This window comes from Bradysia coprophila (assembly GCF_014529535.1).
Source record: "Bradysia coprophila strain Holo2 chromosome X unlocalized genomic scaffold, BU_Bcop_v1 contig_173, whole genome shotgun sequence".
NCBI classification, from domain to species: domain Eukaryota; kingdom Metazoa; phylum Arthropoda; class Insecta; order Diptera; family Sciaridae; genus Bradysia; species Bradysia coprophila.
The window spans coordinates 4977281-4993076 of NW_023503302.1; the positions used below are offsets into that span (position 1 = coordinate 4977281).

Here is a 15796-nt window from a genome sequence, read left to right on the forward strand (position 1 = left end):
TCATTAGTCAGTATGCCAAGTTTCAAGTCTATAAGACAAACAAACAAACCAACAAACAATAAACTTTATATAGGTGCTATAGGATACACTGCGGCGGAGATAGGATTTCCCGTTCATCACTGACAGCACTACAATATTATATCGCTTGACGATTCATATATTATTATAGTAAAATGTCCCCGTTTCCCAAATTATATGCATAATTGATAATTTTCCACTTGCCCAGGTTTCCATACAAAAATTATAAATACGAGAGAGATAGAAAGAGAGTGTAATTTCCCCGGCCAAACACTTTTTCATTAATTTTCAAGTCAAAAATATTTTTTTACACACAATCATTGTCATTTGCCTTTAAATCCGATTATCAATTCGTTTCACATAATTGAATGTTTTTGTTTGCAAAGTGCGGACTAAATTTAAAATTTTACACTTGACTTAGTTTTAGGTCGTGTGTCTGCCAAATCCCGTCTGGAAAACATGGTAGTTATACATATATATGCAACATCCATATTATTATACATACAATACAAAATTCAACGACGTATCACTATAAATTCACGCGACAAAGCATTTAGAGAGTTAGCAATTTATAATTGAAGAGGTGGAATAATTTATTCAAATTGAAAGTATATGGGGAATAAAATGTGTTTTGTGTGTGTGAAATTAAGATATTTAATTTATTTTTGTTGAATTTTAAAATGGAAAAACGAGTCAAATGTGCATTGTATGCGATCCATACCATTCAAATAGATAAGCCCAATATTATGTGCAGAGCATAAGAGCAGATGTGATTCGTTTTACCCATAGTTTTTATTGTGATTTATATTTTGGATTTGACTCAAAGTCAGACTCATCGAAATTGTTACCTCTATAATTGACGGGAACATTGGCACAATAGAAAATTTTCTTAAAATTTTCCGGTGCATTAACTTTGCAAAATTTTCTGAAATTTTTGTTTTCAATCAAAGACAAATGTGTCCCAATAAATCACAATTCTGCTGCTTCTAAATTCTCACTGGTACACATCTACCCAATCAATAATTGACTTAAATCGATCAATTTTTTGCTTGATGGGTGAAATTCTTAAACTCCACTGGGTGTGTGTTGTGTGTATACAATATTAAGTACATTAGTACCGATTCGATTCGTCAAAATGCATTACGAGCTCGCGTGAAAATAAACGCATTTAAATTCAAATTTGGGACACGTGACCACACGTTCGCCCTGATTGTCATTTGCCATGTAATCGGTGCCGGTGATTTAACTTCCTTTATGGCATTATATGAAATCCACATAAAAGTAATCTTTTTAAATTCGATGAGGATACAACAATAATAATCATACCGGGGGCTATATGTGACGGAGATAAAGTTGTGTGATTGTTATTGAGGATGGTGTTTCGATAAAAAAAATGTCTTTAAAGTAGTAACGCCGATTCCAACCGATAAAAAAGTCCAACCATTTTAAAGTAGTGCATCCTTCGCTGCTATCCTGTAATGAAGGTTATTGAAATGGAAACTATTTTCGATGATTTTCTTTACGCAAATTTATTTGTGGAAGTAAATGAAAGGTAATGGAAATTTATTTCAAAAATAGTTACGCGAATGTGTGTTTTCGGTATGGGAAACTTAATGTCTTTTATTGAAGTCTAACTTTAACCGAATGTGAACTTTCATTTTAAATATACTCGCTACAGGCCCGGACTGGCCATATAATCGTCACATTTTTCTATATGCAAAACGACAGCTATAAACTCTCGAATGACAGACGTCAAAAAACCCTAAAATTTTGAAATATTAATGTGTACACTTGGACGTGCATAAAAATCAACTCCCAATGCGTCAATCAAACCATCAGTTATCTCAAACTGACACAAAACCTAATCCAAAACGCATAGCTTGCAGATGACACCATTTCATTATATCAATCACATTAGCAACGCACCGAAAATTCATTTCAGTCAAAATTCTGTAAAATTTTAAATTATAAAAATAATCTGCGACTCAATTGGCAATAATGTCGGCAATAGGTTCTTGGGCTTACGCTTTAATTTCGAAGTCTCAGTTAAGCTTACAAAAAAAGACGGAAAGACGGAACGCTTCCGTTCAAACATTGTTATCGGCCAGCGGAACTGGAACTGTTTCGAAGGAATGGCTGCTCCGGAGTACAAAAGACACAGACCATGATGTTGACTATATGGCGAAGGACTTCGATGAAGATGAGACGAAAAAACCACAAAGAGTCCGTCGCATTCGAATTCCGGACAGACCGATTCATCAACATGGCCTCTGGTCAATGCTAAAGGATTTCATTGGTCAAAATTTGACAAATGTTGCACTGCCCGTTAACATTAACGAGCCACTTTCACTTCTGCAACGCATGGCTGAAACATTCGAATCATCATACCTACTGGACCGGGCAGCTGATTGCGAAAACGTTTACGATCAAATGGCATATTTGGCTGCTTTTAGCATAACTGGTTATGCTGTATCAGCGGAACGCACTGGAAAGCCATTTAATCCACTGCTGGGGGAAACGTACGAATTCGATAGGACTGATGATCTCGGCTGGAAATGTTTATTGGAACAAGTGTCTCATCATCCATCCATATCAGCTTTGCATTGTGAAAGTAAAAAATGGACGTGGTGGGAAGATCTTTGTGCCGATTTAAGTTTTCGCGGAAAATACATTCGCATTATGCCGGGCGATTACAGATACGTCAGATTCAAGTCTAATCAAAAGACTTACCGAATTGGCAGAGCTGAAACATACATCCATAATATACTATTCGGAAAGGTATGGGTAGATCATTCGGGGAAAGTGAAAATTACTTGTCTCGACGACGTCGCCACATGTAACTTGACTTATGTGCCGTCTTCTAGTTTTTCACGATCCAATCAGCGAATGGTAACTGGAGAGATTCGTGATTCATCTAAGGTGAAACGATTAATTCGAGCTATTTGGAATAAGCACATTGAGATAGCCTCCGATTTGGACGACGAAAATGGAGAATTGAATGACAAAACGGCAACATTCGAAACGATATGGCAACGCAAACCACTAAGCCCACCAAGTGAGAAATATTACAATTTTTCCGATTTCGCTTGCCAGCTAAACGAATTCGAATCTTCTGTTGCACCGACCGATTCACGCCAAAGACCCGATTTAAGATTGATGGAAGAAGCAAAATTTGATGAAGCAAATGCCGTCAAATTGCGATTAGAAAACAAACAGCGCCACGCGATCAATCAACGAGATTCCGACAATGCGGCATCATTGGTTGCGGGTGATCGAGCTGCTCCGTACAAGCCGACCTGGTTCAGAAAAACGATGAGTCCTGGAGTTGCCGGTGTAGATGAGCCAGTTCACGTTTATATTGGCGGATACTGGGAAGCTAAACGTAAGGGCGACTGGTCTATGTGTCCCGATATATTTTAGTGAAAATATTCGTCTATACTTGAACAATCTTTTGAAATAAAATGCTGAGGTGATACTGAGGGAACTGAAGCGTCTGCTAGAATGTGAATATGTGTCGATACTTTTGTGAAAAACATTCTGATGAGAATAAATTTAAGGTCAGTGAATTGAAACAATAGCACCCGAGGGTATCTTTCAAATCACAGGTAGTTCGTTAACATTTTACAAACAACTTGTGTATCGTCATATAGAGATCAAATCGATTACTTCGTTTGTTTAAAGCATCGCTCAGAGAGAACGCACACCGTTGTTGTCAATAACAGATGACTAGCCATCTCTAGCTGTCTTTAGCTATTGCAGAATTTTTTGTTATCCTACGTATTTCTATATCGAAGGTTTTTCATGTACACCATTTGTGAAACTGAAAGAAACCTCGTGAAAACTGAATGACCTATTCGAATTGAAAATCTGTTTACAAATCTGCAACCGATAATGTCCGGTGATAACATAGTCTATCCGACCAAAATGTCGTGATCAGTTTCCCTTCTTTGTCAACTTTAACTCTCAAATCGTCAACATTTTCCCACCTTGATCTCCTCTCAAGTGTTCGGCATTAAATGATTCACTTAAATCTGTGTATATGCCGATTCCCTGTTACATACAACATAAAATAACACACACTCACAATGTGAGTCTCACAGATTTAATGTGCTTTTCAGGAATGAGTATAAGAATTAGTTAAATAACATTTGAAGCCTTAAGAGTGATTTCTCTGAACAAGAATCTACGATGTACTGTGAACTACAGACACATGTTCGTTATATGGATAGAATACAGTAAAACAGGGGTGACGAGATTGCGGTCAGTTTACCCATCAGCACAAAAACCTTTTCAATTTCGCTATTTAAGTGTTGTGTGTTTCGGGGTATTTTGAAATGGGTTCTTTTCGAATATATAGATACGACAAACTTAACCCGAACACATGCATTCGAGTCGGACATCAAATACCTATTCGGTTCTCATATATATTTTGTCTAAATTTTCCAAATTTTAAATAAAATAAAAAAAAGGAGGAATGGCTTGGAGCTACTTTAAGCACTTGGATTGGAAAGTAGTTTCAATTGCCGAAAATGCGACGATGTCTCCGTCGACTTTTTTTAGAGAAATACGTTGAACGCAACTCTTGGATAAATGATTTTTTATCACACGACGTGTATTGTCACTCGAGGATGCAGGCACGTCTAGTGCATTTATCACTCTGTGGCATAGATATTTCCTATCTAAGTAAGTCCCCAGTAAGAATAAAATTTTATTCGTTTCAGGCCTGATTTTTTTCATTTTACGACAAGTCTATTCTCAACACACGTCTGAGAATGGGAGGCGCGTTGAACATAGATAGACAGCCAATATAATTTCTTCAAATATATTCACAGATTTTCAGTTTCGACAACTGTACCAAACTGTCGACGACGATACGTTGTAACGCAAATTTTTATCACTTCGCTTAAAAGGATCAGAATAACATTTAGTTCATACATCACATGGGTGAAGGAGAGCAACGTTATACGTTACGTACGTACATATATATGTGAAGCTCCTTCTAAATTGGACCCATAATACATACATGAAGATGTGAATGTTTTTATATTTTTTTAAAACATTTTGGTTTTCTAAACCCTTTTTTTACATAAAACTTTTCGGGGATGTTCAGTTTGGGTAAGTTTTTTTTTTTTCAATTTTGTTTATACACACCAACCCACTCATATTATAGAACGAAGTTCTCTTAATGCTAATGGATTTTTTTAAATGATATTTTGTTAAAAAAAAAGTTTCACCAATGTGCGAATATGGCACTCTATTATCAGAGGACCAATTAAAACAGAACGGACAGAAAAAAATCGTTTCGTTGGGTGAGAAGAGAAAGGTACATAAATCCTTTTCATATTCCTTAAACTTTAAGTGACACTCAAGGTAACACTTTTAAACAACAGTTATGAAATTTTATAGTCAAGTAACCAGCTTGTGCAATCACTGCACTGCAGTGCGCGGCACATTGTACACGTTAGACAATTACGATATGAAGTGGAGAAATTTATATCCATTCTGAAAAATCCTATTTTTTTTGGTGCTTTCATTATAATTGATAGTCTTTTATATGGCCATTCTTGTCAAGTCACCTGACCTGTATCCAGGAAAAGATTCCGGTAATATATGGAATATAAGTGCGCCCAATGTTTACGAAAATCACTCACATTGGTGTGCTTTGAAGAGTTTTAAAAAGCGCTCTCTGACCTTCGTTTGAATTTCGTTGGAAAAGTGGAATATTTCAGTGGAACACGAACAACGAAGCTTAAAGCTCTCGAAAGCTATTTAAAGTCAAAGACACAAATGTTATACGTTGTTTTGGCTTTACACAAACAATTTTTTAAACTCAGCGAAGAAGTGGAACCTCCACCTGCTGAAGTAATTGCAAAATTTGTATAAGGAAAGTGTTTTTTGCAACAACTTTTGCAACTACATCAAAGGGCTAGGAATTCCACAATTATCTCAATAAATAATCGTAAACTAAAACAGCTTTGTCACATTCTTCGGTTGGATTTTTAGCTTCTACGAAATCGAAAACTTTTTCCTGAAATATAAACTTTCGGGATAAAGACTGTAGCCGTACAAAAGGTAACACTTACGAGTGATTTCGATGTGCTTTCCGTCTCGATCTCATTGCAATATTCAGCGAATTTATTCAATTCGTTTTCAGGTAAACCATTGAAATTTGACAGGTCCCTTGTATTATAATGTCCGGATCTGAATAATCTTTACCTTCGTACGTACAGCATATTTCCGTCTAGACAAGTGACCACTTTTAAATCTAACGAAAAGTCTAAGTCCATATTGACTTACAACCCCTTTGGTACGTTCAACTTCTGATGCTTTTTGTGCCTTAATTTTTAAGAAATGAATTTTCATGTAAGGACGAAACTGTGAGCATCGATCTGCATCCCTTTCATACGAATCCGGCTGACTTATGTAAGCATAAATGATTTACGAAAATTTGAGCGTGATCGGCGTAATATTTTTGATACAGCAAACACAACAGCGAAAGGTTGTAATACACGGCTAGCATATAATGCAAATCTAAACTATCGTTCACAGTATATAATCGAAATCGATGTTAAACTGTAGGTATTGATCTCAATTGACTATTGGAACTTAAAGTAAATGTTATATTGAAAGGTCTGTCGGGTTAGACAATTTGAAAATTTGATATGCACACACAGAATTTCTGGTCAATATTACTATTGTAAATTTTACTCTTCATTGAGCACACATATGTGGCAAACCTCTCACCCTTCCTTTAATACCGATGCAGCCTTGATAAAAGAATTTATGCATTTTAATGTTATCAGCTCTGTGAATAAGAATTCATTTTCTCAGGGTGACCTTATCTCGATTTTCATCGTAAGCCGTATTTTCCTCCTGCCAACCCAATGGTGCCGCTCATCGTGCCTACATATATTTCGATAATACATTTTTCATGGCTCTATATGGTGCAAATATTATGCAAGAAAACAGATCAGACACACATCTGTCATGAAAAGTTTTTTTTTTTTCATGAAACTTGGAAGAAAATATGTTCTGGACACGACTGGCCACTTGAAATTTATTTGGAAAATGGAGAGAATTAGCTCTGCTTTTAGTTCAAGAAATTATTTAATGCTTGCGCTATGCGAAAGTTGATCATTATATATCACTTTGCCTCCTCCGAAAATAATCTATTACTTGAAGAACATGAGACAGTCAATAAACCAGAATTCATCAGGAATTCGTGAAATACGCACGTTCTTTATGGATTAGTTAGATGATAGAGCTATATACGTTGGTTACATCTCATTAAATCTGCTAAATAATGTAATTGAATTGCTCATCTAAAATTCAATCGTACAACTATAGATAACCCAAGACAAGGCCATTGTTCTCTGAATGAACTTGCTGCAGTTTTAATCTCAATGGACAATCACCAAATCAATCGAAAACAATGAAACACTTAATTGATTTCGGGACACTGTATTAGCTCCACGACGACACACCAAAAAAATAGAGTATTTGTATGTCATGGCATCGTTTAATGATCAATTATGTATACGTTTTATTTTCTCTTTTCTTTTTTTTCTTCTCTTCTTTTCGGACTTCTATTAGAATTCATTTTTTACTCAATTTATTTTCCTTTTGCCCGTTATCATACCCTCCTAACACCTTACATCTTCAAGCATTCCATTAAATCTAACTAGCATGGAACACAGAGAAAATAGCCACCGATTCTAAAGACAAGTCGACCGGAAAATTAACCTCATACTGTATCGTCCCTCTCGTAAGATTCACCATACCATGTACGACCGTTCAGATATTTTATACGTATGTATATAGATAGAGTAGAGAGATATATATACGTAATAGACTATTGTACCATTTCTAACAGTATATTTTTGCCACCGTTTGCTTCCTTGCAAAATATTCAGCATATTAGCTAGCAGATATACTGTGTACATACATATCACTTATTGGGTTCACATAGCTAGAAAGTATTATATCGGCATGAGGGCTATAATCTGATTCTGATTTGGATATACATATTTTGAATAGTAAAATCCCTTATAGTTATACGCCATGGATGTATGTATATAGCATATACACATCGCTTAACGTATAAACGAGAAAATTGTCATTTCTCAATCTATTTATCGACTCATCTATATGCAATATGGGAGTCGAGTTAGTCGAGTGTGATTTTATGGATTGAAGATAATTAAAATAAATTGATATTATGTAGACGACGACGGTGGAGTCGAAATGTTTTTCTTTTTCCCGAACAAGCAGAATCGGTAATTCTGTATCATTGTGCCGGGGAGATTGTATACACATACACATTTTATAGTTTTCTGCTCCAGTATTATTGGATGATTTTCCAGAACGATAAAAAAATCCAGCATTTTCGAATGCATCCATTTTTGCGAATGAATTCCAATTCACATCGATATCATTTTGATGAATGTAATTTTAAGTTTCAAGGAAATTGTGTTTATTGAATAGCATTTCTGGAGCTGGGGCGATAATGGTGTTCATTACCGTTGGGTGATAACAGTCACAGAGAGCGTTAGTCATTAATTAATCTCTAATTTCATCGATTTGGAGACTTAGTTTGTTGTCAATTTCTTTGTTGTGATTATAAGGTTTACCAGACCGGAAAATATTTTCAGATGTGAAACTCCCTCCGTAACGTTAACATAACCAAGCACATCACTATCCAATCATAAAGAGTCAGTTTGCTAGACGTTCAATCAATCGAAATTTATGTGTTCTCCGATCTCGAATATGGGCAAACTGCTATGTAATGATCAACTTGCATATGAGTAAGGCAATTTTTTATGCCACGTAACGGGAAAAATGTAAGAATTTTTGTCCCTTTGCATGAAAAGTTACACACGTATATGCGGTGGAGAGTTGATCTTAGGCACTTTCGCTTTTCGTCTGGACCTCGTTCGGGCTACAACTCGCAAAATTGCTTGAGATTGTCCGTCCACAACCAAAGCGTAAATAGCTATTTTGCTAACATGGGCCTAAATGGAAATTCTGCGCATTAGATGTGAAAATTGTCAACCCGAGGCGGAGCCGAAATTGTATGCGCAAAATGAACATGGTGAATATGGTTTTATAATCGTGAGAAAAGTGAAATTCGACATGTTTTCTATTTCGAGAGTTGTTGTAAATGATTCCACACAAAATTTGTATATATTTGTGTAAATTCTTTATTTCAGTATATTTCGTTCTTGTTGCGGGAGCGTGCATAACCAAAATTCAGAAAATAAAAATCTAGATTTACAAAAAATGAAGTAATAGTACATTACTATACCAGTGAAGTAATTTGATATCTCGTATCGAGATATCAAATTTTACGTGTTACGGCATGTTTCATTTTTATTTACACTGCCTAATCACGTAAAGCATTGTACTTACGAGGCTCCAAGTCTCTCCTTCGGGCCGGGCTGTAACACCCCACTTATCTAATACACAACTTGGAGCCTCGGACGTAATATACTAATTTCACGTGTAAAGTATAACGTTTTACTTTACGAGCGAGGGAAAAGGTTTTCACTAGTGAAGGAATAGCCACATTACCTCACTAGTAAAGTAATATATTTTTTATGAAAAACTATGTTCTAATTTGTGAAGAAGTTCAACGATTACATCACGATACGATTGCAGGGTCTTTTTTTGGTAAAAATTTATTTGGTAAATTTTCCGAATAAATTTACGATAAATAGGCCCTCTAAGAAGATACAATTTCACTCGATTGTTATGAAATGGACGAGAATTCCGGACAAAGTACAATGTCTAGGAAATTATAGTTTCCTTAATCAGTTTCCTCTTTGTTGTCAAAATCATTTAACTGTAATGACCAATCGTAACTAATCTCTTACCTTCGTACAGCACTCATTAATATGTTCAGACGTAAAATCCTCTGCTCGAATGAGTTTCCTTTCTCTCAGATTATTCATTCTTTTTTTCAGTGACCTTTTTCTTTCCTAAAATTTCTGTCACATGAGAACGTTAATAAAATCGGCGTAAATCAAATTAACTCTGAAATTTAAACTCAAGGTAATCAATTACATTTTGTGGCATCCATAACCTTCCCCTTTTTCATTTACTTTGAAAATTCAAAAATGTAAATTAATCACACACCTCCCAAAATGTATTCGTTTTCCTATTTTGCCAATACAATTTTACCCCCATTATACACATAGCACACGAAAGTTGTCCTAAAGCAGCCAACAAAACAAAATACAAGTAACGAGATACTAACTCAGTTTTATTAAAAAATCTCATTTCTCGTCTTATAATCTAAACCGCAAAACAATCACCCAAACAAATTTTTTGAAAATCAACAGAAAAAAAAAGTCTTTCGGTATCGTTATGTAATATGATTCTAAATTAAGGCGTCACATTTTGACACGTTTTTCCATTAATAATCTAACCGTTACAATATCTATTATAATTAGATGTGAGGTACTCATACTCATAACACACACAGAACACACATATATAATGTCGAACTGGGACCGTATCACCATGTCACATTTGTAATGTATGAGGCTAAGTGTTATTTTTCGGTTATATAAATTCGTTTATTTGTTATGGGGAGAGAAAAATATAGATGAGGGTATCGAGGATGTTCGAACAGTGTAATTTCAGTGTTCTAATAATGCTAAGTTTGATTTAACGAGCTACACCATGACATATCAATTACAAAATTACCGTCATGTCGCAACCTAATTATAAACAAATGCGACTACAAATTATAATTAATTACCAAAAATGTTTTACACATTTGTCTCTTTGCATTGCTCATATGTGTGCATTCTTACCAGTCGGAATTACGTATGCATTCCCATGAACCGAATTTCAAGGCGATGGCACACAGAGAATTGACACAGTCTCTGATTTTGGTTATGTTTTAGAGAGAAGTATATCGTTTAGTCATCATTTAGGCGAGGGGTAATCACTGATTTACTAGCTCAGTAAATCACGGTAAATCACGGTAAATCACAGTAAATCACAGTAAATCAAGTAAATCAAAAATGAAGTTTCTACTAAATTTGAATCTATTTACTTCAATTTGTATTAGTTCATGAAATTTATCCTATATGTTTACGGCCACGATACTTCGAAATGTAATCCAGTGACAATTAAAAAATTTTCAAAAAATTTTCAAAATTTTTTGTGATTTACCGTGATTTACTTGATTTACTGATTTACTAGTGATTACCCCCTTGCATTTAGGCCTATAATTGGTAAATTACCTTACTGAATTTCCTGAAACTATCAGAGATTTGCTGACATTTACCGTAAAATATTTTCAGTAAATTTTAGTTTTTCTCGGATTTCAGTTAATTTCCGTAAATTCTGTAAATAAGTTACCAAAAATAGGCCCTGGTAAACGAATGAAAAAGCGCTAGTCAAACAATTCGATGGAATTCTGAATTTCAAGAAAACTTTACGTATCGGCCATAATAAAACTTCAGATCAGATGGACCCGCTTTTTTCGCCTTTTCCAATTTGTTAAGGCTCTTAGTAGCGGCTATTGATCGGTAAGTGTCAACAAAGACAAAAAGAAGCAATGAGTGGCAAAATGTGTATTTGAGACAGGTATGTAGGATATTTAGCAACAAACATCTCAAAATAGGTTAGAAACCCAAGGACGACCTAATAGATTTTACTCGGCTACGCCTCGATTGATAAATTTCATACAAAAAGTGTCATTTGTCACATTTATAGGTAATGTACTAGAAACGTGAGGCAACCTGCAAATTTCTATCATGATGTAGATTTCATAACATGCCACCTCTGCTACAGGCTATATACTCGCCTTCGACTCGGATACTACAATAAATGGCACTTATGTTATGCGCCGTGTACATGAGCACTACTGCAATCTACTTTAATAACAATGCCTAACAGCATGATAGGTCATTTAAGTTTAATTCTGAAGATTCAATGATTTGATGTTCTAAGTCGGATCACATTTTTTTCACATTTTGGATAACCCGTTCACCAGAACTATTCAAAAAATAATTTACGGTGACATGCAAATTACGTCACGTAGTTTTAATTGCGCTACTAGTAAGTATGTCACACAATTCAATACAATAAATGCATTGCCATACTACATGTTCGAAATTTTTCCCATAGAAAGATCTATAAATAGTCATGCGTTTCGAAACGTATTCAGATGTGGATTGAAAACACTGAGTAAAATATGGAGTTAATATGTGGTTGGACTTTTTCCATTCCGGGATCAGATTCTTTGGTACCACAGATTCGTAGTTTTTAATGAAAAGTTATTCGTCAGAATCGTGAGACAACTTCACTCTAATTCGCAATTGCAAAAATGACTTAGAGTGAAATTGCTTGTGTGTTCTTGTATCATCACTTAACACCGCAAAGTGGTGTTCATTGAAGGCGTATTCTTATAGTAGCCTGACATGAGAATAGCTATTTACATAACTGTTGTGGAGTTCGTTCGGGCTACAACCCGCGGAATCGCCTAAAATCAACCGTCCACAACAGATGCGTATAAAACTTTTCATGTAAGGAGCCGAAAACTCGAGAAAATTTCTTCAAAACCTCCTTTTTCGGCTTCGACACATTAAAAATTAGTTTTTTGAGTTGTGTAGTCAATTTTAGTTGGCTGAGTCAGGTCGGTGAAAGTACCCTCAAAATGGTGACAAAACGAAATGCTCAAAATTTCTCCGAAAATAATACAATGTTATGGGTGACAAACCTGTTCCTCGACAAATTCTGGCCTACATGAAGATAGAAAATTTCAGATGTCCATTCTCTTCAACTCTTCTAACCAATACCAATCACACGAAGTGAATTTTTCAATTTTTATTTTCGTATGGTCGATTGTATGACAAACTGAAAAATAATTTCATTTTTTGTAACTACACCATTCAGTAGACTCCGAATCCTCTAGTGCAAGTTGATGGATCAATGCAGGAGTTAGTTGCATCATCGAAAACGTAGCCGAAGCAGCAGTAGCAATCTTGAATGAATTCAGTACCAGGTGGAGCAGTATTACGGAAACACTTAGGCAATCCAGAGATACCAGCTACGGCAAACGATGTAAATGATCCGCTGCATAATTTTAAAATTAATTTTTTTTATACTCCGAAAAGAGCACTACAAACTCACCCGCATCGTGTACTGCATCCAACACCTCGATCTGCGCTGTATGCGTTCGCCATTCCATTACAAGTTGAGCCCGGACTGCATGTAAGTCGATACAAATATGGTGTTATGTTGAAGTTCAAGCCTCTTGCTGCACTCAAAAAATCGGTTAGGCAATTGGCTTCAGATCCCTTTGGAGCTACTAGCACAAGTACCGTCAAAAGCACAATTGTTAGCTTCATTTTAATGATGAAGAACGACAAATATTTTATGACAGATCGCTTCAATTAACAACAGACAATTGAAGAGCTCCTTATATATACCCACCAACGGGGTACACTTAATGTATTCGATGACGCAAATCTTATCGATTTGAATAATTTTTTTTTGCCATCAAATTGCTTGTTAAGTATGACTTCACAAAATGTTCCATTTGTGCAAACGAAGTTTCGTCAACTAACCAAAACACTTATTCATCTTCATTAACGAATTATTAATTTTCGGTTAATTAATGCATTTATGGATAGTTTTCATTCGTTTTAGCAGCCGACGCTGTAACAGTAACTTATATGAATAACCTATGTTCTTATCACGATGATAGTGAGTTTTTCTTTTAAAAAAACACCAACCGACAACAAATACGCTGCGCTCTTAGTGCTTAGCACGTGCTGGAACTTGTGATAAATACGTGACATGGGGATACATGAAAAACAGAACTGCGGAATTGGAAATATTTAAATGTTCGATTAGATATTGGGATCCAAATTCTATTAACCTGTTACAGACTGCTGTCATCTGTTATCGACAACGACAGAAATGATAAACAACAAGCTCTGACTAATGAAGTCTTATATTTCAAAAGCGTGTTCAAAACAAATGTATAAGAAGTATAAGATTTCTGAAATCAATCTATGAAAATCTTCAATCAAATGAAGTAATAGATCAGTTAGTAAAACTGTTAATATGCACAAAATATCGCTGGAGAAGGACACATTTCACTTATTCATCCAACATATCGGCACTGTTGACCCAAGTCATTGCATATGTGGTGTCGATGCACAGTTGAGACTTCCGGCATTTCAGATATTAACCATTTTAATTAGAAAAAATTTAAATAAGTGCGTCTCAGGTGCCTCTGAAACTTGCAAATTTTACCAAATATGAGGGAAAAACTTTGAGCTACTGTCGGCCTCTATGTAGTTGGTCTCCAAAAATAATTTTTTGGTAATTGGTAGAGGAAATATTGCTCTACTGCTAGAACTATTTATTAGCTTCATCCCTCAAGCATCCACGCCTCTATGACTGTTTAAAAACTTTAGTGTGTCTCTGCCGGCTTCACTTGCACTTAGGGTACCAAATTTTTGTACAATTGTTATTAGAATTTCAGGCACTATCGATTGAAACCACTCTCTCTGTAGATAGGATGGGCTATGCACCAATGTCACTGACGGTACGGATGAAAATCAAATTGTGGAACCTTGTTCAGGGCTCCGACCTGACTAAAAATATATTTAAAAATATCAAAAGTGCATCGAAATGCTCAGTTAAAATTCATTCAACCGCACCATGACTAGTGATGCAAAAGTAGCTATTTTGGCCCCAAGGTTGAAACGTCTTTTTTTGCTTGCGTTGTGAAAACTAAATTTTTACACATCAACTTAAGAGAGATGGCTAGCCCTTTTTATCAAACCTCCGAAATTACAATTTTTATTATATAAAATTTGGCTACACTCTCCTCGGCAGTTTTTGTTGTTCTTTCGAAAAACTATTTCTCCCAATCTCAACTAACAAGATCTGTGTTGCCCTCTAATTGGTTCTATGTATTCTAAAAATATAGCTCACAGATTTTCGTCTGTGTATGAGAGTGCATAATGACAAAAATAATTCAAAACTTCGGGTTATAAATTATCTTTCCGACAAATTAACACATCCTTTAAGCTCTAGTGAAAGAATGACATGCAGCGTTCAAAAATAACTAAAAATCCCATAATTCTGTCAGCTTTCGAAGTGTTATCGTGTAATTAGTTTTTCATTGTCATGTTATTTTCAGATTTTCATAAATTTCATTTTTTGTTGTTTGCGGTACATATGCGGTGTGTACACACTGGGTACGTACATGAAGATGCATAAGACACAAACATAACATCAATAACAATTTCATTAATCAATCAAATGTTCCCTTGCGAGTAGTAGTAAATAAATAGATGGAGAACTATGTTGGTGATGCATGCCTTTTTTTCTCAACCAGAAAATACATCCGCACATAACACACACACTATTTTTATATGTGGCCCAACCATCAATATACTGCTCATAAAAAAGTAATTAAATTTCTGAATATCAAATGAAAAAGAAATGTGCAAACATTCAACTCGGCTTTTTAGACTCTTGATATTTTTCCTCTCCATTCCTATATTTACATCGAATCAATTCAAAACTAATTTCCAAAGCAAACAAGCCCAATAATACATCATCGTCATCATCGGCATCACATATATTTAATACAAACACATTCATTCATAATAAGAGGGCCGGGAAAGTGCGTGAATGATATGGGAAAAACGAGAGAACTTTCCATTTGAATGTTTCGATGTGTGTGTGTTGATTTGAGTGTGTTGTATTTGGAAAAATTGGGGGTGCCGCTGAATTATTGTTA

At 35.3% G+C, this 15796-nt stretch overlaps 2 protein-coding genes and 1 long non-coding RNA gene across 3 annotated transcripts; 2 read left to right on the top strand and 1 right to left on the bottom strand.

The window, feature by feature from the left end:
- The first annotated feature begins 1930 nt into the window (after positions 1-1930).
- On the top strand, positions 1931-3498 carry LOC119068293 (oxysterol-binding protein 1-like). Its single transcript, XM_037171832.1, has one exon. The coding sequence runs from the start codon at positions 2017-2019 to the stop codon at positions 3436-3438; it is 1422 nt and encodes a 473-aa protein (XP_037027727.1). The 5' UTR covers positions 1931-2016; the 3' UTR covers positions 3439-3498.
- Positions 3499-4720: 1222 nt separating this feature from the next.
- Positions 4721-12887, top strand: LOC119068299. The gene is made up of 3 exons (XR_005086128.1): positions 4721-4732; positions 7944-7953; positions 12798-12887. It is a non-coding gene; the product is annotated as an uncharacterized LOC119068299 (long non-coding RNA).
- On the bottom strand, positions 12840-13448 carry LOC119068297. The gene is made up of 2 exons (XM_037171840.1): positions 13165-13448; positions 12840-13107 (listed from the first exon to the last, which is right to left on the bottom strand). The coding sequence occupies exons 1-2, from the start codon at positions 13380-13382 to the stop codon at positions 12924-12926; spliced, it is 402 nt and encodes a 133-aa protein (XP_037027735.1). The 5' UTR covers positions 13383-13448; the 3' UTR covers positions 12840-12923.
- Positions 13449-15796: the final 2348 nt, after the last annotated feature.

Coding starts and splice junctions, on each gene's coding strand:
- LOC119068297 (XM_037171840.1), bottom strand. CDS start 13,382: ATGAAGCTAACAATTGTGCTTTTGACGGTACTTGTGCTAGTAGCTCCA. Junction 13,108..13,164: donor GGATGCAGTACACGATGCGG/GTGAGTTTGTAG, acceptor AAAATTATGCAG/CGGATCATTTACATCGTTTG.
- LOC119068293 (XM_037171832.1), top strand. CDS start 2,017: ATGTCGGCAATAGGTTCTTGGGCTTACGCTTTAATTTCGAAGTCTCAG.